Source organism: Schistocerca serialis, chromosome 2, assembly GCF_023864345.2.
Source record: "Schistocerca serialis cubense isolate TAMUIC-IGC-003099 chromosome 2, iqSchSeri2.2, whole genome shotgun sequence".
Classification (NCBI taxonomy): Eukaryota; Metazoa; Arthropoda; class Insecta; order Orthoptera; family Acrididae; genus Schistocerca; species Schistocerca serialis.
In genome coordinates this window covers 296008285-296030926 of record NC_064639.1, presented here as the reverse complement: position 1 = coordinate 296030926, position 22642 = coordinate 296008285, and the positions used below count along the sequence as shown (strand labels likewise).

Below are 22642 nucleotides of genomic sequence, written 5' to 3'. Positions count from 1 at the left end.
AGAGCTGATCATACATCCAGTAAAATCTTGATCTGATTTCAAAATCAAAATTGACAACTTGCTGTAAATATTCAGAAAAGTGAAAATTGTGCATTTCAAAAAATGTGAAAAATTAATATCTTTTAACTAAAATATCAATGAATGACAACTGGAATCAGTCAACTCAAGCATATACCACGGTGTTAACAATTTGTGAGGATAAGAAATGGAATGTTTACAGTCTCAGTCATAGATAAAGCAGGCAAGATACCTCAGTTCATTGGTAAGATAATGGAAAAATTAAGTGAACCTACAGAAGTGATTGCTTAGAAAATACTAATGAAACCCATTCTAGAATATTGCTCAAGTGATTAGGATCCTTACCAAAATGTATATACAGCAGATAATAAACATGTGCTGTACAAATGATACCAAGCATTACTTGTTTTGTAAATAAAACCTCCTTTTCCTGCTGCCCCTTAATTTACTTATCCCAGATGCGTTTCGCCTTTTTCTCATTCAGAGGCATCATCAGTGAGATGATTTGCTGATCTGCATTTCCTCTCATCTGGTCTGCGTTTCCTCTCATCTGGTCTGGAGGTCACACTACCACTTTATTACTGACTTATAAGCACAACTTTGTGTTCTGACCTTCTTCACATTGTCCACCATGTTGCTCCTTCTTTTTTGTGGTGTACTATTGTTCTTTTGCCACTCGATATAACTATTTCATCCGACACTGCTTTTAACAATGTCTATATTGCAACTCCATTGAAGCTGTAACATTGATGTTGTTTAATAGCACCCCACGAAAGTTACTTATGAAGTTTCCAGAACCAGTATTATCTGTAGAAACTAGGAATATACTACAGTCCCCTACACACTACTCCCACAGCCACTGTGAAGACATTACATTAATTACAGCATTCAGTAATCCCACACCTTGTATTAAAATGTTATGAGAAAAAATCCTAATTTGTGGTACAATGGGAAATACTTTCTGCCATGCCCTCCCCTGTGGCTTGCTATAGATGTAGACATACATTTCATTGAAACAACACAGGAAAACTTCAGACTTCTTTCAAATAATATTTCATGTGCATGTTTTAGTTTCCATTTTCTAATTTAATCATGAAATGGAAATGAGGGTATGGCATAGTTGGCTGGGAGGCCCTTATTCGGGGAAGTTTGGTCGTCAAGTGCAAGTCTTATTTCATCCGATGCCACATTGTGCGACTTGCGCACCGGTGATGAGAATGAAATGATGATGAGGACAACACAACACCCAGTCCCGGAGCGGAGAAAATCTCCAACCCAGCTGGGAATCGAACCCGGGCCTGCTTGCATGGGAGGTGAGCAAATTACCACCCAGCTAAGCAGGCGGACATTTAATCATGAGATTTTATGTCACAACAGAGTTTGTGTATTACATTGAAAGTTTATCACATACCTCTTCTTCATGAAATCTGTGGTTGATGAAAAACAGGTTTTTTGTGACCCCTTTCACCTTCTCATATTGGTAAACAGATGGTGCACTCTTTAATGTTGGATAAATCATTGGAGTGATAAGATTTGCTATTTCCGGCCTCATCCTGTGCTGAACTTCCAAACAGTCATATTGCATTCCATTCTGAAGCATCCGTTCAAACAACGAAATGTCAAAATTAAAATTTTTTGCTAACTCAAAGACTGCAGTTGAAGGTCGCAGCTGTTTGTGATCACCTGAAAATTAATAAGTTTTTTTATTGGCATCAAAATTTCCTAATATATGCAGGCAATTTTACACATCTGTAATTTTTCACAAGCTGTGCTTCAAATGCAAGGAATTCAGTAACAAAATAGACTACAAACTCTTGTTTGTGATACAATTCAATAAAATAAGCACTGAATAATCATACACTATGTTACATAAAACAAAAAGACATTTTGTTAAAAAGTCATCTCTCTCTGAACCATTAGAAGTAGTTGTAATATTGAGCAGTTAGTTATCTTTTGTTTATCATACTTACCTATGAGAATGAGATGTTCACAGGCCTTTGTTAAAGAAATGACAACATGTGACTCTAGCACTTCTGCTGCTTCTTCAACTATTACTGAAAGGAAAAGAAAATTTCAATTACCAGTTTATTAAGTTACTCTTTATCAAAAATTTCTTAAAATATTATACCATGAGAAAATTATTTACATTACTATATTGTTTAACAACTACATTTACAGGCACTTAACTATGTACTGTATACTGCAATCAAGTCAAAAAATGGGAAACTAATTAGTGCAAAGCTGATGTCACACAGAAACAGGGCAAGTCGGACCATACATGGGGGGAGGGGGAGGGACAGGGGGGGGGGGGGCAAATTTGGAGGGCGCTCAATCTGGCTGGAAGTCCAGAAAATGCCAACAAACTGTATTATAAAATATAAATAAAAAACACAATGTAACCAGTCACAAAACTTTAAGTATTTATTTACAATGTGTTTAGGAGGCTTCATTCCATCGTCAGCTCCTGATGATGAATTCTGAGTTTTATTATGTAAAATAAACTGGATATTTATTTGGTCTGTTCAAAAAATTAATACCTGCTATTGTGTACAAGAAGAGGATCTATAATACTAAAATTAAATATAAGATGGTTTGAAGGAGCACAAAATTGATGCTGACCATGTGGACCATTAAACCCCTAACTAACCTGTTTCCACCAGTAACAATTCATTTCAGTTACTTTATACTAAGTCAAGTTTTAATGACTAACTTTATCTGATGCTGTTATTACATAATGTAATTTTCAAAGATTGGAGAATGCTCACATTCTGATGAGCAAAAACAGTTAATAAATCACACAATATGTGACCAGTGACAGTTTTATCTACACAGTGAGTGAGTTTCCAGATATAAATTCCCACATAATATAACAAACATATCAGTCAATGAAGTTTTGTAATTCAACTCTGTAATTTTGTTAGAATTTCTGGAGTAGTAGATCATGGTTGTTGCATAAAACTATTCATTAAAATTTTGTCCCGGTATGCGGGAGGTATCTTCAGATATAAAACACTGGCAATTGCATCAAAGCTGAAGGGCCCTCAAACTGCTTTTGATACAGTATATTATTTATTTCTAAAGGTGTTTCCCACAGACAAGGACAAAACACTAGTGAATAGATTTGTGCATCAAGCATAGCTACTCAGAGAGGGAGTTTTAACAGAAGTAAACTCTGTATGTGAGGAACCTTTGTTTTGTTATCAATACCGTAATATTTTCCAAGAGTTAAATAGTCCTTGAGCATCACTTCATGTCTGATGTTTCATAGGCTCTCAGATAGATGTTAACTCTCTCATTCCAAACACACTATCACTTCATAAATTTATTCACAGAGTAAAGTTTCCGAATAAACTAATGGTGACTTTAATTCTGGTGCTTCATTTTTCTAATGAAAATCTGATTTAGTATGCCTTTTTTGAAACTATGCCTTCTGATTTGTGCATCATGATTGGTTTACCTGGCACCTTTTAAAGCCATTTCCTATAGATAGAACAGTTTTTCTCTGTATTTAGTTACTAGCCTTGCAGTCCAGTTCTGTGGAAAAAAAGCTGGAAAGTTTTCCAAAGTTAGCATTTCTTCGCACTGTTTATAATATCACAAAACTGCTGCCTAATAACACATTTATCTATTCATACACAGACACAAGCAGACATTTCTCAAATGTCTGCTTGTGTCTGTGTATGTGCGGATGGATATGTGTGTGTGTGTGTGTGTGTGTGTGTGTGTGTGTGTGTGTGTGTATACCTGTCCTTTTTTCCCCCTAAGGTAAGTCTTTCCACTCCCGGGATTGGAATGACTCCTTACCCTCTCCCTTAAAACCCACATCCTTTCGTCTTTCCCTCTCCTTCCCTCTTTCCTGATGAGGCAACCGTTTGTTGCGATAGCTTGAATTTTGTGTGTATGTTTGGTTTGTTTGTGTGTCTATCGACCTGCCAGTGCTTTTGTTTGGTAAGTCTCATCATCTTTGTTTATATATATAGACACACACACACACACACACACACACACACACACACACACACAACAATGGTGCCCCTCCTGATTAGTAATACGGGATTCTTGATCTTTGTTACATCATCCTTTCTGGCCTTAGGTTACACCTTATTCTCTACACTGTCACACTGTTTTTTAGTGTGTTTGTCAGTCTTCATTATTTTGTTCACAGTCTCCACAGCATTGAAGCTATTTCAGATGGTTAAACTGATGAAACATCACTCACAGATTTGGAAGCCTTGTCTCCAATCTAGTTTTTGGATCTGGCCCTAACATTACTATTGCTGCCTTCAACTTACAATAGAGCTAACTCCTCTTGTATCACTACCCAATCAGCTTTAAGTTCTGGGATTCGCTGTGAGCCATACCCAATCAGCTATAAGTTTCAAGATTATCTCTGCTAGTATTAGTCCAGTAAAAAAAAGGTAGAATGAAGGAAAAAATTGTGCAGTAAAGGAGTTTTGTACAGTGGTAGGGGTGAGCGTCATGAAAAACATGCTAAAAATGCTGACTGGTGGGATGTGAGGATGGGGGTGGAGGGTAATGGGAAAAGGTCACTTTTTAAGTTTTTCTTGAATATCTCAAAAACTGCAGCATCTATCAAAATTGTTTCCCAGCACAAAATTAAAATAAATTAAATTTCCTACAATTTCTCTAGGACTGACAGTGCCCAAACAAAGGGGGTGGAAACATCACCGATTATTAAAAATAATGTTTCAACACTATAAAATTAATATATATAGTTAAATAACATGAGTTAAGAACAAATATTAAATGAATGTGCCTCATGTCAGTCCAGTAGAATCGTATTCAGAGATAAATTGTGTCATGTGGGTGTAACAGTGTGTATAGACATGTGTGGAGTTCAGAAGTGTGAGGGAAGTTAGTTTGCTGGACTATGGTCACGTACTTTCCTCCTTCAAAGTTCAGCAAAAAAACCGAGCGAGCAGGCACTTCCTCATCCTCTCTGCTGCACTATGCCACAAAAACCAACTGCAAGGTGTTCACAAAGTTATAATGACCCTTCTACAGCTCACTGATGACACTGTATGCGACATGCCTGGGAGTGTTTATTCCTCCCACTCCCATGCTCACACCACATCAGTCGGGATTTTTAATATGTTACTCATTACACTCCCCACCCCCTTCCACTGTGAAGACATTGTGACTACACAAATTTTTCCCTCTCATTTTCCTTCACTGACTAGAGTGTACTGTATGGAAATAGTGACAGTCACTGCCATCTCTAGAAATGACCAACATCATGCCTCACAAACATCAGTTCACAACATCCCGAATGAGAATAATGCTGACTTTCATTACACTTATTTCAATTGCTGACAATTTGGTGGCATTTTGCAGACTTGCACATTTTGAGAGCAAAAATTTGCTATTGGGATCTGGTTCTACATCTATACACTGCAAACCACCTTCAGGTGCAATTGTGTACCTCAACAACTAGCTCCCAATATTTATTTATGTGAATGTTTTCTTTTCTTCATTAGTAATAAGAAATGTGCACATTGCCACAGATGACAGCAAAGATAGGCTTTTAAAACCATCTTTGTCACAAAAGAGCAATGTCAGAAGAATATTCAATTGTTTAACAACTTTTGTTTCAATCTCGCTTTAGAGGACTTATAATTTTAGATCTCACACAAAAAGGACATGTAATTTTTACTCGTGCATCAACAATGTGTGTAGTAAGTGCTATGTGTGATAAAAAAATGCAAGAAAATATATATATATTAAGAGTTATCGTAGCCGCAAGAATGTTTTTATTTGTTACGTCAATATTTGTTTACAAGCACTACTTTTGCCTGCAATCATAAGAAGAGGGAGTAATTTTTTCCACTCTGCAAGACATCTAAAATATATATATGTGCTGATGATCAAGATTTAGTGGATGGACTGTATGATCAGCAACCACAGAAAATTAGAAATAAATTAATGATGTCAGCATAACTTAATAGAGACTTTTATTAAATATACACTATGATCAAAAGTAACTGGACACCCCCAAAAACACCGAGCGAGGTGGCGCAGTGGTAAGACATTGGACTCGCATTCGGGAGGACGACGGTTCAATCCCGCGTCCAGCCATCCTGATTTAGGTTTTCCGTGATTTCCCTAAATTGCTCCAGGCAAATGTCAGGATGGTTCCTTTCAAAGGGCACGGCCGACTTCCTTCCCCGTCCTTCCCTAATTCGAATAGACCGATGACCTCGCTGTCTGGCCTCCTTCCCCAACCAACCAACCAACCAACACCCCCAAAAACATCTGTTTTTCATATTAGGTGCATTATGCTGCCACCTACTGTCAGGTGCTCCATACCAGCAACCTCAGTAGTCATTAGACACCGTGAGAGAGCAGGATGGGGCACTCTGCAGAACTCATGGACTTCAAACATGGTCAGATGATGTCTGTATGCGAGATTTCCACACTCCTAAACATACCTAGGTCCACATTTCCAATCTGATAGTGAAATGGAAACATGAAGAGACACATACAGCACAAAAGCATACAGGCCGACCTCATCTGTTGACTGACAGAGACCGCTGACAATTGAAGTGGGTCATAATGTGTAATAGGCAGACAGCTAACCAGACCATCACACAGGAATTCCAAACTGCTTCAGGTTCCAGTGCCAATTCTATGACAGTTAGGCTTGGTTTTCATGGTCGAGCAGTTGCTCATAAGCCACCCATCACAATACCTCGCTTGGTGTAAGGAGCGTAAACACTGGACAATTGAACAGTCAAAAAACATTTTGTGGAGTGACGAATCACAGTACACAATGTGGGGATCCAATGGCAGGGTGTGGGTATGGTGAATGCCCGGTGAACGTCATCTGCCAGCGTGTGTAGTGCTAACAGTAAAATTCGAAGGTGGTGGTGTTCTGACGTGGTCGTGTTTTTCATGGAGGAAGCTTGCTCCCCTCGAGGTTTTGCATGGTACTATCACAGCACAGGCTTACATTGATGTTTTAAGCACCTTCTTGCTTCCCACTGTTGAAGAGCAATTTGGGGATGGCGATTGAATCTTTCAACATGATCGAGCACCTGTTCAAAATGCATGGCCTGTGGCAGAGTGGTTACATGACAATAACATCCCTGTAATAGTCTGGCCTGCACAGAGTCCTGACCTGAATCCTATAGAAAACCGCTGGGATGTTTTAGAATGCCGACTTCGTGCCAGGCCTCACCTACCGACGTGAATACCTCTCCTCAGTGCAGCACTCTGTGAAGAATGGACTGCCATTCCTCTAGAAACTTTCCTGCACATGACTGAAAGTATGCCTGTGAGAGTGGAAGCTGCCATCAAGCCTAAGGGTGGTCCAAAACCATACTGAATTCTGGCATTACCAATGGAGGGCGCCACAAACTTATGTCATTATCTCTCATTGTGTAAATTTCATGCCAGTTCACACTCTTTTATGTTAGCTGTTGGGCTGTCTCCCTGTATGGTTATTACAAAATCAACCAACAAACCTAACATGGTTGGTGACTGATTTTCCAGCACAAAGTCATAGCTAAACATGAACAGACTTTTTCTAGTGTATGTTAAATGCACATACACAAAAATTTTGTCATTACTGTGTAAAAGAAAAACTAATTTTTGTCTATTTTCATATAGCATTAGTATGAGTGCATCAAAAGCTATTATTATATGAAAACGAGGAGCAGACAATTAAAAAGACCAATTTATCCACCAATGGGAGACGTAAGTGAGCTGGTTGACTATGCAGAGAAGCTACAAAATTTGTGCAATAGCTTACATGCTTACACTTAGTAGCGTCTCTCTTGTCATATTTAGCTTTCTTTCCTTTTCCCTTCGCCATTTCCCTAGTAGAAAACTTATTGATCAAAAGGATTCAAAAATCATACCAACGTTATGAAAATTCCAATCATTTGTGTTGTAATACTTTTCAACAAATTGACAGGAATTTATCGAAAAGCGATTTCACAGCAACTTGCAGGTTTCAAGAGCAAGATTTATTTGCATAAAAATTTTTCTGCTGATTTTTATTAATTTTTTTGGTAATCAAAATGGCTGACCAAAAATTACCCATTGTTGATTGTAATTCAGAATGTGCAATCGGCCAAAATGGCGGTGATTTGCATGAAGCTGACATAAACCAGATATAGATATCACATACGTAACAAATGACACGACAGATACACGGACAAACTATGACAACACCATGATGATTGTGAACAAAACAGAGGAACTTCAAACAGCAATGTATTTTGACAACATAGGACGGACACCGATTATTGGTAATCCGAATATTACCATGCAAAGTACAGCAGACAGCAACGATAATAGTATCCCCGTTTGCTGTTACAGCAATTACTGACAACTATGATTACAAAATTCAATACAGTTACACAACAGCTTAGTAACTTGAACATAAAATGTTGCGAATTGTCACAAGGGTTTTCAGATTCCAAAACAGAACAAAAACAGGTGTTGGAAGATATCCAAAACTGTGTCACACAAAAACTCAATGATCTGACAGAAAGTCTACACACAGAGACATCTGAAAATTTAAAGGAAATGAAGAAACAATTAAAACAGGAGTTAATTTCTGATGTTAAGGAAAGTACTGAGATTTTGAACAAAAAGGTATGTTCAATTAGTGACAAGCAAAACACACAGAAAGTGAATTAAAGAAAATAACGGACATAAATAATAGTATAAGAGCAAATCAAAACCAAATGTGTAATACTATAATGAAAGTGACCACTGTCAACAAGCTACACAAGGACTATGAAGGTTTACCACTGGCAGTAGAGGAGTTAACATTAAGAGCAGAAAGCTTGGAATTAGAGTCTGAATGTGCCAAAAGAAAAAGAACTCAGATAAGGAAAAATTTAGACAATATAACGAAAACAGCAGAAGCAGGTACCTTAGATCAAAGTAGTACATTAGCGCAGAAGGTAGTATCGGAATGCAAAGTATATAGACATGGTAGAAGAGGCCATGAAGAAAAGGGAAACCGAATCATCAAATGAAGTAGGTCAGGTTGCTAATATTCAACTACCTGTGCCAAAGATTGATGCATGTAATAGTTCTCCACATCTTGTTACAAGCCCAATAGCGAGCATAAGTAAAGACTGTAAAATTTTGTAATTTACCTGCAGCAGTCCCTGCAACATATGCACAATTGCTACACAGTGCTTTGCACACTTGTAACAACACACCGATGTCAGATAATGCTGCATGTTTAACATTTATCTTCGGTGGTGAAGGGTTGCTTAGACATAGGCAGGTTTCCATGTATTCGACAGATAGAAAGCGGATAAATCCAGTAGTTTTTATCAGTGCGTACCACAATGTATTTCTGTGTTAACTGGACAGAAGCTCAAAAAGATTTGTTGTTGGCAATAGCCAAGGTGACATTCTTTTGTGGGCCACTGAAATGGCAGAATGTTGTCACGGCTGAGAGCAATTTGAACATGCTTTCTTACACAAGTACTGGTAGGAAGCAATTCAAGAAAGATTAAGATGTGAAGCCTTTAACCTGGCTCCATTTAACAGCAAGCATGGAAGCTTGTGGGGTTATTTGGAAAAGTATTTAAATAAGACCAGATATTGGACCAATCAGATATCACAGGTGGATGTACTAAAGAGCCGACTTCTGCTACACATAAGGGAAAAATTAGTAACCACAACTCCTAGTACTTTTTGTCAGTTTTGGATTCCACTAACCTGTTTTATGAAGAGGCACCATGGCAACATAAAGCAGCAGATAAACACCTCAACCTGTCTTTAGAAAGCAAACTGTAAATAATAATGTTACTACACAACAAGCATGGCAACCATATATGACGCAGTACGTACAAAAAGGTAATGGAAATGGGATAAACAAAAGATTTAAGCGAGGTTATCAGAACGACATGAACAATTACAACGGACAAGCAAACTACAGTCTGCCAACCTCAAGGCTAGCCGCCGCCTGTATGTGATACCAGCCAGCTTATGCAGTGGCAAGCGATCAGCAAAAATCAAATGCCATGTGCTGTGCCACAGCCAACCTTTGGACAACATAACAGAGCGAACTATAGTTTCACACGAAGGTGGGTCACGCGCAGCCAATGACACGAATTGGTGTAAAACAACACACACTCAACAGCTCGCTGAAGTTACTTCAGTCACCAAGGTCAATGCTCCTGCACCGGCAGAAAACTCCAACTGGTTGCAGTGAGACCCCACAGCCTGGTTGTAGATTATGCAAAGGAAAATGGTAGCTTCTACAAATTCTCAAAAACACACATTTCATTGTGTTGATATACAATGAAATTCAGGGTGACATATTCTTTTGCGGAACCACAAACACTGATTTGCTATGAAATAAACTATGTATCCAAAACACTCCTACTGGTTTAACTTACAAAAAAAATAAATTATAAGAAGCATCCAGAAATTCTCAAAAATAATCCATCTCTCACGTAACTGTACAACAAAATCAGAGAATGACTGTTTTGAACAAGGATAGGCTTACTGTTTTCAAAAAGTTTAAAAGAGTACAATTAAGTTTAAGCCTGTAATTAACAATAACAGTAAGAGTTTATCGCAGCAATCATAAATGTTCAAAATTTCACAACATATCACAATACAAATGGGTATTGATTCAATCAATGTATATAAATAAACGTGCATATTGCATGAATTTTTTGCTTAGCCGATTCTGTGCACACTTCTACACTAGTATCCCAAAGAAGAACACTGCAGCTTTAGTTTATCTCAGTTAAATTCACTAAAATGTGCAGTACATACAAAGCACGTCTTTCGCCTGTTGCCTATTGAAGTTATTTGTTGAATAAAATATAACAACAAAGGGTTTCTAAATTATAGCAATAACGGAACTTCCTGGATGCAACACTATGTAAAGTAAGTGACTGACGTGTGGGGCATAGAAACACATAAGAGGATATTATATTCACACTAGCTTTTCAGCTCTTGCTGTTTTTGCAGTAAAGTACATATGCCCACACACACAACCACACAGACACCAAACACACACTCCCGTGCCTGCAGCCAAACTGATATTGTTTATCCTTAGGCCCATCCCAGAACCACTCCCTTGAATCTACCTCTCTCCACACCCTTACCTCTCCTTTCACTCTTACCTTGTACATGCTTCCTGAAGTCCATAAACTCAAACACTGTGGCCAGTTACTGTGGTCCTAATGACAGGATCTCAGTCCACTTTGAGCAACACCCACAACCTACCATCTTATATAAAAGAAACCACCATATCCTCCACTGACTTGGCACAGTTTCTGTTCCTTTATGACATGGCACACTGCTCGTCACTGTTGAAGCCACCTTTCTCTACACTAACATCCCTAATGCCCACGGCCTTGTCACTAAGGAACACTACCTTTACAAATGCCCAACACTCCAAACCTACAACCTTCTTCCTGGTCCTTATCCACAATTACTTCTCCTTTGAAGGCATCACCTATAAACAAATCCTTGGTACTGCAATAGGCACCCACTTGGCACCATGCTATGCCAACCTAATCATGGGCCATTTAAAGGAATCCTTCCTAACCACCTAGAATTCCAAACCCTTTAACTGGTTCAGGTTCACTAATAACATCTTCATGATGTGGACCGACGGTAAGGACACCCTATCCACATTCCTCCAGAACCTCACCACCTTATCCCCCATTCGCTTCACCAGATCCTCCTCAACCCAACAAGCCACCTTCCTCGATATTGACCTGCATCTCAAGGATCATTATATCAGTACCTCCATCTGTATCAAACCTCCCAACCACCAGCAATACTTCTGATTTGATAGCTGCTACCCCTTCTACACCAAGAAGTGATACACATACAGCCTAGCCACCATCCATGGCTGTAGCATTTGTAGTGACGAGCAGTCCCTCTCCTAACATACCAAGGTTCTCACTGAGGCCTTCACAGACTGCAGTTACCTTCCCAACCTTGCACAGCGATAGATCTCCCATGCCTTGTCCCTTCACCCTTCAATCACCTACCACCTGTCACCATATCCACCGTCAAGCCAAGAAGGACCAAAGGACCACTTTCCTTCTGACTAAGTACCAGCCAGAACTGGAGGAGATGACACACTTTAAGCCAGGGTTTCGACTACTCTTGCTCTGCCCTGAAATGAGGAATATCTACCCACTATCCCCCACCATCACCACCAGCAGTATTCCGCCACCCATCGAACCTATGCAATATTTTTGTCCGCCCCTCCTTCCAACCCGATGCCTGATTACTCATGTCCCTGCAATAGATCTAAGTGAAATACCTGTCCCATACATCCTCCCACCACCACCTACTCCACTCTGGTCACAGACAACACCTATCCCATCAAAAGCAGGGCTACCTGTGAAAGCAGTCATGTGATGTACCTGCTAAGCTGCAACCACTGTGCTGTTCTCTACATGGACATAAAAATCAACAAGCACGAATGGCCACTGACAACTGGACCACCCAATTGCTGAACATGTTGCCCAACACAATGTATGTCACTTAAATGACTGTTTCACAGTCTACACCATCTGGAACCTTCCTACTAACAACAGCTTTACTGTATTACACAGGTGGGAAATCTCCCTGCAATATATTACACATTCCCATAACCTCCTGGCCTCAACCTTCACTAGCCCCTGACCTTCACCTCACTAGTCCCTTCTCTCCTCCCACTCCAGCACTAAACAGCCTTCTATTTGATCAATGTACATACTTGTCTTCCCTCCTCTACTTCTGTCCTTTTCCGATCTGTCCCTACCCACTTCCGCTCACCGACAAACCTCCCTACTGCACTACTGCAACTAACAACCCTATCCTGTACTCACCACATCCCTGGACAATCCCACAAGCATCATTACACCTTCCCCAACTCTATCCTGCTATCCCTTCCCTTCCCTGCCCCAGTCTCATCCTTACCCCCACCACCCACATATAGCTTCTCCCATCAGGTTTGTTTGCTGTATGCAGTCCAGCCTAGAAAATGTAAGGTGATGCAGTAGGAAACAGATTAGCAGAGGTTTAGGCCAGGGGGATTGAGAAGGTGCAGGATATACTACAGAGACGATTTCCACTGTATGGTTCAGAGAAACTAGTGCTGAATGGGAGTAACCAAATGGCTCATTCTGTGAAACAGCTGCTGAAGTCATTTGTGTTGTGATATACAGCATGTTCAGCAAATGGATGATCAAGTTTGCAGTTGGCCACAGTTTGGTTGGTTGGTTGGTTTAAAGGTGGGAGAAGGGACCAAACTACGAGGTCATTGGTCCCTTGTTCCTAATAAAACAATGCCACAAGTGTGAGAATAAAATGGACAAAACAAATAACACAAAATACAAAGAGTCTAAAAGCACTAGGGTGGAGGACACAGAGGGACAAAGGACATGCACTAAAAACTACATACATGGATAAAACATAAAACTAAAGCTGCTGTGGAGGCATTGTCGCCCAACACCAAAGGCAGGATGCTGGGAAAGTTAAAAGTCTGCTGCAGAGCGGCTAAAAGTGGGCAGTCCAGCAAGAGGTGGATGACAGTCATTTGGGAGCCACGACACTGAGGTGAGTTCGAGTAGGTAACCCTGCATTAGCAACGTTTGGCCAATACGGAGCCAGCAGAGGACAACTGATTCCCTGTGAGACGCCTGCATGGAAGACTTCCACACATTCATAGTCTCCTTAATGACACACAGTTTGTTGTGCGTGCTGTTATGCCATTCCATCTCCCAAAGCCGGCAAACCCTGCGGTGTAAGACAGAATGCAAGTCAGCTTCGGAGATGCCTATCTCCAGAAGCGGTTTCTGCGTCACCTGTTTGGCCAGCCTGTCGGCAAGTTCGTTGCTGGTGATTCCGACATATCCTGGGGTCCACACAAACACCTCTGAATGGCGGGACTGTTCCAGGGTGTAGATGGACTCCTGAATGGACGCTACCAGACGGTGGTGAGGGTAGCATTGGCTGATAGCTTGTAGGATGCTCAATGAGTCAGTACACAGGAGAAATGACTCACCGGGGCATGAGCGGATGTACTCAAGAACACGAGATATGGCCGCCAGCTCTGCAGTGAAAACACTGCAGCCAAGTGGCAAGGAGTGCTGCTCAATATGTCCTCCATGAACAAATGCGAAGTCTACGTGACCATCAGCCATTGAGCCGTCGGTGTAAACCACTTCCGAGCCCCGGAACACATCAAGAATCGAGAGGAAGTGACAGCAGAGAGTGGCAGGGTTAACGGGGTCTTTAGGGCCATGTAAAAGTTCCAGACAAAGCTGCAGCCGAGGCGTACACCATGGAGGCATACGTGAACAGACCACAAGTAGAGGTGGTAAAGGGAAGGAATCCAGTTCAGAGAGAAGGGACTGCATGCGAACCGTAATCGTTAGCCCCGATCTGGGCCGCCAATCTGGGAGATGGACTGCCGTGGACGGGAAAAGGAGACGGTAATTCGGATGCTCAGAGGAACTATGAATTCGTGCTGCATAACTGGCGAGCAGTTTTGCACGTCTGATCTGCAGTGGAGGGACACCAGCCTCCACCAGTACATTGGTCACCGGACTTGTCCTAAAAGCTCCTGTCACTAATCGAACCCCAAAGTGCTGCACAGGGTCGAGTAAATACAATGCTGAAGGCGTTGCCAAACCATAAACCACACTCCCATAGTCAATTCGGGAGTGGACAAGGGCTCTGTAGAGCTGCAGCAGCATACAGTGATCTGCACCCCAATTGGTGTTGCTCAGGCAATGGAGGGCATTGAGGTTCTTCCGTTCTTCCAGCACTTTTGCTTAAGCTGACGAAGATGTGGGAGCCAAGTCAATCAAGCGTCGAAAACCAGTCCTAGGAATTGATATGTCTCCACTACAATCACTGGATTGTCAATAAGGTAAAGTGCGGGTTCTGGATGAACGGTACAATGCCGACAGAAGTGCATGACACATGACTTTGCGGCTGAAACCTGGAAGCCGTGGGCTAGAGCCCAGACTGCGCTTTGTGGATGGCTCTCTGGAGGCGCCGCTCAGCAACAACAGTACTGGAGCAGCAGTACGAAATGCAGAAGACGTCTGCATACAAAGAGGGTGAGACGGAGGGCCTGACAGCTGCTGCTTGACCGTTAATGGCCACTAAAAATAGAGAGACACTCAATACAGAGCCCTGCAGGAATCCATTCTCCTGGATATGGATGGAACTATGGGAGTCACCAACTTGGATATGGAAAGTACAGAGCGACAGGAAGTTTTGGATAAAAATGGGGAGTGGTCCCCAGAGACCCCATTCGTACAATGATGCAAGGATATGATGTTGCCATGTAGAGTCGCATGCTTTACGTAAGCAAAAAAAGACGGTAATCAGGTGTTGCCGCCTGGAAAAGGCTGTTTGGATGGCAGACTTGACGGACACCAGATCGTCAGTGGTAGAGCGACCCTGGTGGAAGCCGCACTGACATGGGGCCATCAAGCCCCGTGGCTCCAGGACCCAACCCAACTGCCAACATACCATACGTTCCAGCAGCTTACAAAGAACGTTGATGAGGATGATGGGGCAATAGTTATCCACATCAAGTGGGTTTTTACCAGGTTTGAGCACCTGAATGGTGGTGCTCTCCCGCCATTGTGATGGAAAGACGCCATCGCACCAGATCTGGTTGAAGACGATGAGAAGGTGTCGCTTGTAGTCAGATGAGAGAGGTTTAATCATCAGGCTGTGGATGCGATCAGGCCCAGAAGCTGTGTCGGGGCAATGTGCAAGGGCACTGAGGAGCTCCCACTCTGTAAATGGGGCGTTATAGGATTCACTGCAGCGTGTAGTGAACGAGAGGACTTTCTCTTCCAGCCACTGTTAGAGTGTGCGAAGGCTGGGGGGTAATTCTCTGATGTAGAGGCTCGAGCAAAGTGCTTGTTAATCACATTTGTGTTAGTACATAACTCGCCATTTATGGTAACACCAGGGACTGCTGTTGAGGCCTGGTACCCGAGAAGATGTTTGATCTTTACCCAGACTTGGAAAGGTGACGCGTGGCACCCAATGGTGGAGACGTATGTCTCCAAACACTCCTCCTTCCATTGTTTGATAAGGTAGCAAACACGGGCACAGAGCCGTTTAAAGGCTATGAGGTGCTCCACGGAAGGGTGCTGCTTATGCCACTTGTAGGGCTCACTGACGCTCTTGAATTGCTTCAGCGACTTCCGGCGACCACCAAGGGACTGCCTTACACCTCAGGCACCCTAAAGAGTGAGGGATCACATTTTTTGCCGCAGAAACAATTTTGCTAGTCATCTGCTCAACCATCACATCGACGTTACCGCGTGGGGAAGATTCACCGTGTGGGGAAGATTCAGCGGTGACAGCAGAGGTGAAAGTTCCCCAGTCCGCCTTGTTAAGTCCTGGGCTGCAAATTGATAAATCAATGGCCAAGTATCTACCATGAGCCCCACTGAAATGTGTGGCAGCCCCAGTATTTAAGAGGCAGAGGTCAAATTGCGACAGTAAAGTTTCAACATCTCTGCCTTGGCCAGTAAGCATGGTACCACCCCACAACGGGTTATGGGCTTTAAAATCTCCCAGGAGTAGGAAAGGTTTAGGGAGTTGATCAATCAGTGCAGCTAATACATTCAGGGGTACTGCACCATCTGGAGGAAGATATACATTGCAGACAGTTATTTCCTGCATCATCCTATTTCTGACAGCCTCAGCTTCAAGAGGGGTTTGAAGGGGCACATGTTCACTAAAGATCGAGTTTAGGACATAAACGCAAACTCCACCTGACACTCGATTATAGTCGCTATGGCTCCTGTAACATCCCTTATAGCCACAGAGGGCAGGGGTCCGCATTGCTGGGAACCAGGTTTCCTGGAGGGCAATGCAGATAGCAGGTGTAAAGCTTAACATTGCTGTAGCTCAGCCAGGTGGTGAAAAAAAACAGCTGCAATTCCACTGGAGGATGACATCGTGAGACTGGGAAGGCACAGAACAGTCAATGAGGCAGTTTACGCCTCAGAGTCACCTGCTGCCACCGATTTATTGCCTGAGCAGTCTCTGTCCATTGTGTCTGAGGGTCTGGTGAGATCTAGGTCCTCAGCAGACGCCAAAATCTCCACCCTACCCTCAGCCGCAGACCTTGTAGGTAGCGGTGGTGTGGATGCTACCGCAATTTCCTTGGTCTTAGGGGTTTTCTTTTTGGATTTCCCTCGCTGCTCCTTGGGTTTCCCTCACTAGGAGGACTTCACTGGTTCTGTCTCCGGGACTGAGGATGAGTGTGAAGCCCTACGACCAGCTGCTTTTGGGTTCTTCAGCCACTGGCAGGTGTCTTCTTTCCCACTAGAAGAAACCTGGGAAGGGAGTGAATCAAGGGACCCCTTCCTAGTGAGAGAAGCTGAAGACGAATTACGCTTCTCCAGCTTAGATGTGGGGATGGACATCTCCGATGGTTGGGGGGGTGTTGCTCCCAAAGTAGGTGGTGCAGGAGCAACAGGGAGGGAAATGCCCAACCACCATCAAGGTGGCAGGTGCAGTCTTCTGGATCTAAGAGGTGACTTGGGTTGGTGGAGATGATTGTGCCAGAACTGTTGTAGCGGCAGCGTAAGACGATGTCATATGCACAGGATGCAGGCTAAATTTTCTCTTAGCCTCAGTGTAGGTCAGTCGGTCTAGGGTCTTGTACTCCATGATTTTCCTTTCTTTCTGGAGAATCCTGCAATCAGGTGAGCAAGGCAGTTGACACAGATGGGAGGGGGGCACATGGAGTATTGGGATGTGATGGGCGTCCGCAATCTTGGCATGTGGCACTATAAGTACAGTGGGAAGACACATATGGCCAAACTTCCAGCACTTAAGCACCACATTGAGGGAGGGATATAGGGCTTTACATCACACTGGTAGACCATCACCTTGACCATCTCGGGCAATGTATCACCCTCAAAGTCCAAGGTGAAGGCACCGGTGGCAACCTGATTATCCTTCGGCCCCTGGTGGACACGCTGGATGAAATGTACACCTTGCCACTCAAAATTGGCATGCAGCTCATCGTCGGACTGCAGAAGAAGGTCTCTGTGAAATATGATGCCCTGGACCATATTTAAGCTCTTATGGGGCATGATGGTTACAGAAACATCCCTCAGCTTGTCACAAGCGAGTAACTCCCGTGACTGGGCGGAGAATGCTGTTTTGATCAAGACTGACCCAGATCTCATTCTGGACAAGCCCTCCACCTCCCCGAACTTGTCCTCTAAATGCTCAACAAAAAACTGAGGCTTCATTGTCATGAAAGATTCCCCATCAGCTCTCGAACATACAAGGTACTGGGGCAAATAAGATACACTGCCATCCTTAGCCTGACATTCCTCCTATGGTGTGGCCAGGGAGGGTAATGATTTGGGGCCGTACTTCTGTGCATTGAATTGAGCTCATGGTCACTTTAGAGACTACTGGTGTTTGACCACCAGCAAGAGATGATAGACTATGCTTCATCACGTGTCATCCGTCCTGATTCCACCCACTCCAACCAGGGGCCCTCCCCATGGGTGCCACCCAGCCGCAGCAAAAGCCACCTGGCAGGATGGCCATTGCCGGGAGTCCTGATGCCCCAGCTGGATGGGCATCTACCCCTTGGCATACATGGGGAGCCAATGGCGCAGACATCAGCAGAGCGATCCCTGTGTGATCAGGGGACTACAACCAACAGGGTATATGGCGGCCCCATCACAACGGACTGGCTACTGTGCTGGATATCTGGTGCAAAGAAGTCCATAGTCACTGTCGACGCAGAAATCGACACTGCATAGTGCATGGTGGAAAATGTGCCCAGGATGCTATCCTTGGCCAAGAGATGGAGAATGGGCAGGACTGCAATGCGACAATGAGAAAGTGGGCTAAAGATCTCAGTGCACGATGGACACAATGCACCTTGTAAGGCGCCCTTCCCCAATTGGCTCACTCTTTGGCAAAATTTTGAAGAATGGAGGCCAAACCCTACAGGGGACCATGACATAAAGGCCGAAACATGTGAAACTCTTTTTAGTCACCTCTTACGACAGGCAGGAATACCTTGGGCTTATTCTAACCCCTGGACCCACAGGAGGGGGGGGGGGGGGGGGAGGACACAGTTTGGGAATGGCCATTCATCTGAGTAGTCCGTTGGTTACTTGTCATGCCCACAAAGATTGTTCTACACCAGTTGCAACAGAACTGATATATAACGTGGCTGCTTTCACACATGGCCCTTCCTTTTATTGGGTAGGAAATGCCTGTGACTGGACTACGGCAGGACGTGGTGAGTGGGTGTATGGGAGAGATCTTGCATCTGAACTGATTACAAGTGAATGATCTGTGGGGTGCAGGATTGGGAGCAGCACTGGAATAGCAATGGAAAAGGATATTCTGTAAATTGGGTGGGGGACAGGAGACTACTTTGGGTGATGTGGCTAGGATTTTGGGTTTCCCTCATCTCAGGGCATGAGGAGAGGTAGACGTAGCTCTGGTGAAAGATATGGCTGAGCTTTTTAAGGCCAGGGTGATACTGGGTGATCAGAGAAGTCTTGGTTGTTGGCTGGTTATCAGGTGTATTATTGTCAGAGGAAGAGGTGGCACAGGTTCAAATGGCTCTGAGCACTATGGGACTTAACATCTAAGGTCATCAGTCCCCTAGAACTTAGAACTACTTAGACCTAACTAACCCAAGGACGTCACACACATTCATAACTGAAGTAGGATTTGAAACTGCGATTGTAGCGGTCACGTGGTTCCAGACTGAAGTGCCTAGAACTGCTCGGCCATAATGGCCGGCTGGTGGCACAGGTGGGTAGGATATTGTCTGTCAATAAAGGATCTGTATATTTCGAAAGCTTCTGCTTTCCACTGCAGATGCAGCACCCACAGGTGATGACACTGTATGGTAGAGACTTTGCTTACCAGTTGTCAAAGTGGAGGTTCTGTATAGGTGGTTGGTGCACTTCATATGAACAGATATAATTATAGAGCCATCTGAGAAGTGGAGATGCCCTCTAAGGAGATGGCTCATGGAGTTAAGAAGAACCAGGTGAAGTGGATTTGGTAGTCAGTGTTGAGGTTATTGTGGAAAAAGCAAAGGTTGTTCTTGTCATGAGTCAGTATCAAGAAAATGTAACCCAGGAACTGAATCAGACAAGGGGTTTTAGTTCTGACTGGATAGGAAGGATTCTTCCAAATGGTCCATAAATAAGTTGGCACTGGATGGTGCCATGCACAGGTTTATTTATAGATTTGGCCTTCAAAGGTGAAAAATTTTGTGTCAGGGTGTGGTAGACTAAGAGGATTAGGAAGGAGGTACTGGGTTCGGCATCAGGATGTTGGGAAGGGTAGTATTCCAAAGACAGTAGTTTGTTCTGTGTGAGCATTGTATCCAGTTACAACAGGATGATCAGACCTGTATGACTAGGTTTACTGGGCCTGGGTAAAAGATAGGAATGTGGAGCATTGCTGGTGTGAGGAAGGAGATGCAGTCAAGTGTCAGGATTTGTGGTGGACTTACAGGATTGAGGAGCTGCCAGGGTCCTGTTAGACTTATGGGAAGGGATCATAAGATGTCGAAAAGGTGGTGGAGATCTTCAGCCATTTATTCTCTATGATTCATGATCACTGGGTGAAGCCATCGTCTGTGGGAAGGCTGATAGGTCTGGATTGGTTTTCAGGTTACGGATAGCTGTGCGTTTTGTAGGAGTAATGATAAACTCAATGGGGAGGCAGTTAGGAAACGAAAGCGAGGCCAGGTCGGAAATGAAGAATTTCTGAAAGGTTGTACCAAGGGATGACTGTGTGGAAGAGGACGCAGATCTCTCTTGGAGGCAGTTGGCTGTTGTCAATGGGGTGCATGGCAAAGAAATGCTTTCACTGCAGAAAACATGTAAAGATTCTTCACAAGTCCAAAATGGCTGAACTTAGGTTTTGAGCTAAGGTGAGGATTTTAGCAAGTACTGAGACTTCTGCCAGGGTCACAGTTTTGGCAGAAAGATTGGAAACAGTATTTTGGGACTGGTACTCAGGAGCAGTGTTTTTCATGGAGGGTGGAGGAATTTTTTGGTTATGTGGAGGACAGTAAGTCAGAAACACATGATCCAGGAGCTGTGAAGGGTTGACAGTAAAGGAGGGGGGGGGGGGGGGCTGGGATCAAAAAAGGTAGGCTCTTATTTGAATATAGGTAATTCTAAGAGGGCTAAAGACAAGAGTAGCAGAACAGCTTCCTCAGATGATAATGGGAATGCTGTTCCAGTTTTCAAAGGGCAAGAGTTCCTATTGCAATGATGGCATTCAGAAAATTGTGGTCACAGAGTAAAAAGATTTTGCAAAAGAGTAGAGGCTGTCAAGTATAGTTTGAGTTTGCGTTCTATGATTATGAAGGACCAGACTGGTGAGAGTGAGGAACTGATGGAATTGTAGAATGTACATTCTTGCAGATGCCAGTTATAATGGTAATCTGATTAGGTGGGATAGCATGTGCCAAACAATAATTCAGAAAGAGGAAGTGTGACTGGAGTTTTGCTAGGACAAATCCATAATTGTTAAAGTGCACTTCAGTGAATTTATTCGAATACACCACCTGGAAGACAGTCTGGCTATCTGCTGACGAAACCACTGATTCTTGCGGCTGGTATATGGTGCACGTCATAGTAGGAAAACACTCTGCTGATAAGGCTGGGCGAGGACACCTCATACTGTGCAAGGAAGTGGAACGAACGCCACACACCACGACTGCATGCACAGTGCACGAAGCATTGTTTAAGTTTTGGCAACACTGAATAGTTTACAATAAATTATAGGTAATATAAGAGTGCAGTTTTTCATATCATATCCTGAGCCAATAATTAGTTTTTCACATCATGCCCCAAGCCAATAATAAAAGAATTTGTAAAATCCTTTGATTTTCTTTAGGCGTGCTATGGAGAAGTGAAGATCAGAAATGTGAGGAGAACAAGGTTTTGGCCATTGTGATGGATAGTGCCGCATACATGCTGAAGGGCACAGAGTGGTTGGTTGGTTGGGTGGAGAAGGGACCAAACTATGCGGTCGTCAGTCCCTCTGACCTTAGATTAACTAAAACCGATAAAATCCTACATTAGGAGAGGGAACTACAATGTCCATAAAATGATAAACTAACGACATGGAAGGAAGGAAAAGGGTGGAAGAAGAGGTGAGGGAAAGAAAGTGACTAATCACAGGGGTGGGAAGGAAAAAGCACAGGAGACAAGAGAGATGCTCAAGGCGTAACAGACCTCGTAAAGAAAGAAGTGGGAAGGCGGAGGGCCGGGGAGAACCACCAAGCTCAGTTGAAGCCAATCCAGTCAGGGCGAAGGGGGGAGGAAGAGGGCCTGCCACCCCTCCACTCACCAATAAGGTGGAAGGTCTCTCCCTTAAATAAAGCAATAAAAACCCCCATCACGAATAAAACTTAAAACGAGATCCTCCGGTGAGGCATTGTCAGCCAACACCAGGGGTAGCGAGTCTGGAAAGCTAAAAGTCCGTCGTAGGGTGGCTAAGTTACGGCAGTCCAATAAGATGTGAGCCACAGTCAATATCGATCCACGACAGAGAGGAGCGTCCTCATGACGGAGGAGATAACTGTGAGTCAAAAAAGTCTGGCCAATGTGGACCATCA

At 43.3% G+C, this 22642-nt stretch overlaps 1 protein-coding gene across 1 annotated transcript in view; it reads right to left on the bottom strand.

The window, feature by feature from the left end:
* The window catches only part of LOC126457061 (NFX1-type zinc finger-containing protein 1-like), a 378517-nt gene that overhangs the window by 292685 nt on the left and 63190 nt on the right, over positions 1–22642 (bottom strand). Inside the window, exons 4-5 of the mRNA XM_050093060.1 lie at positions 1989–2072; positions 1430–1701 (exon numbers count right to left, since the gene is read on the bottom strand). Coding sequence (XP_049949017.1) covers positions 1430–1701; positions 1989–2072 — 356 coding nt within the window. The remainder of the gene's footprint in view (positions 1–1429; positions 1702–1988; positions 2073–22642) is intronic.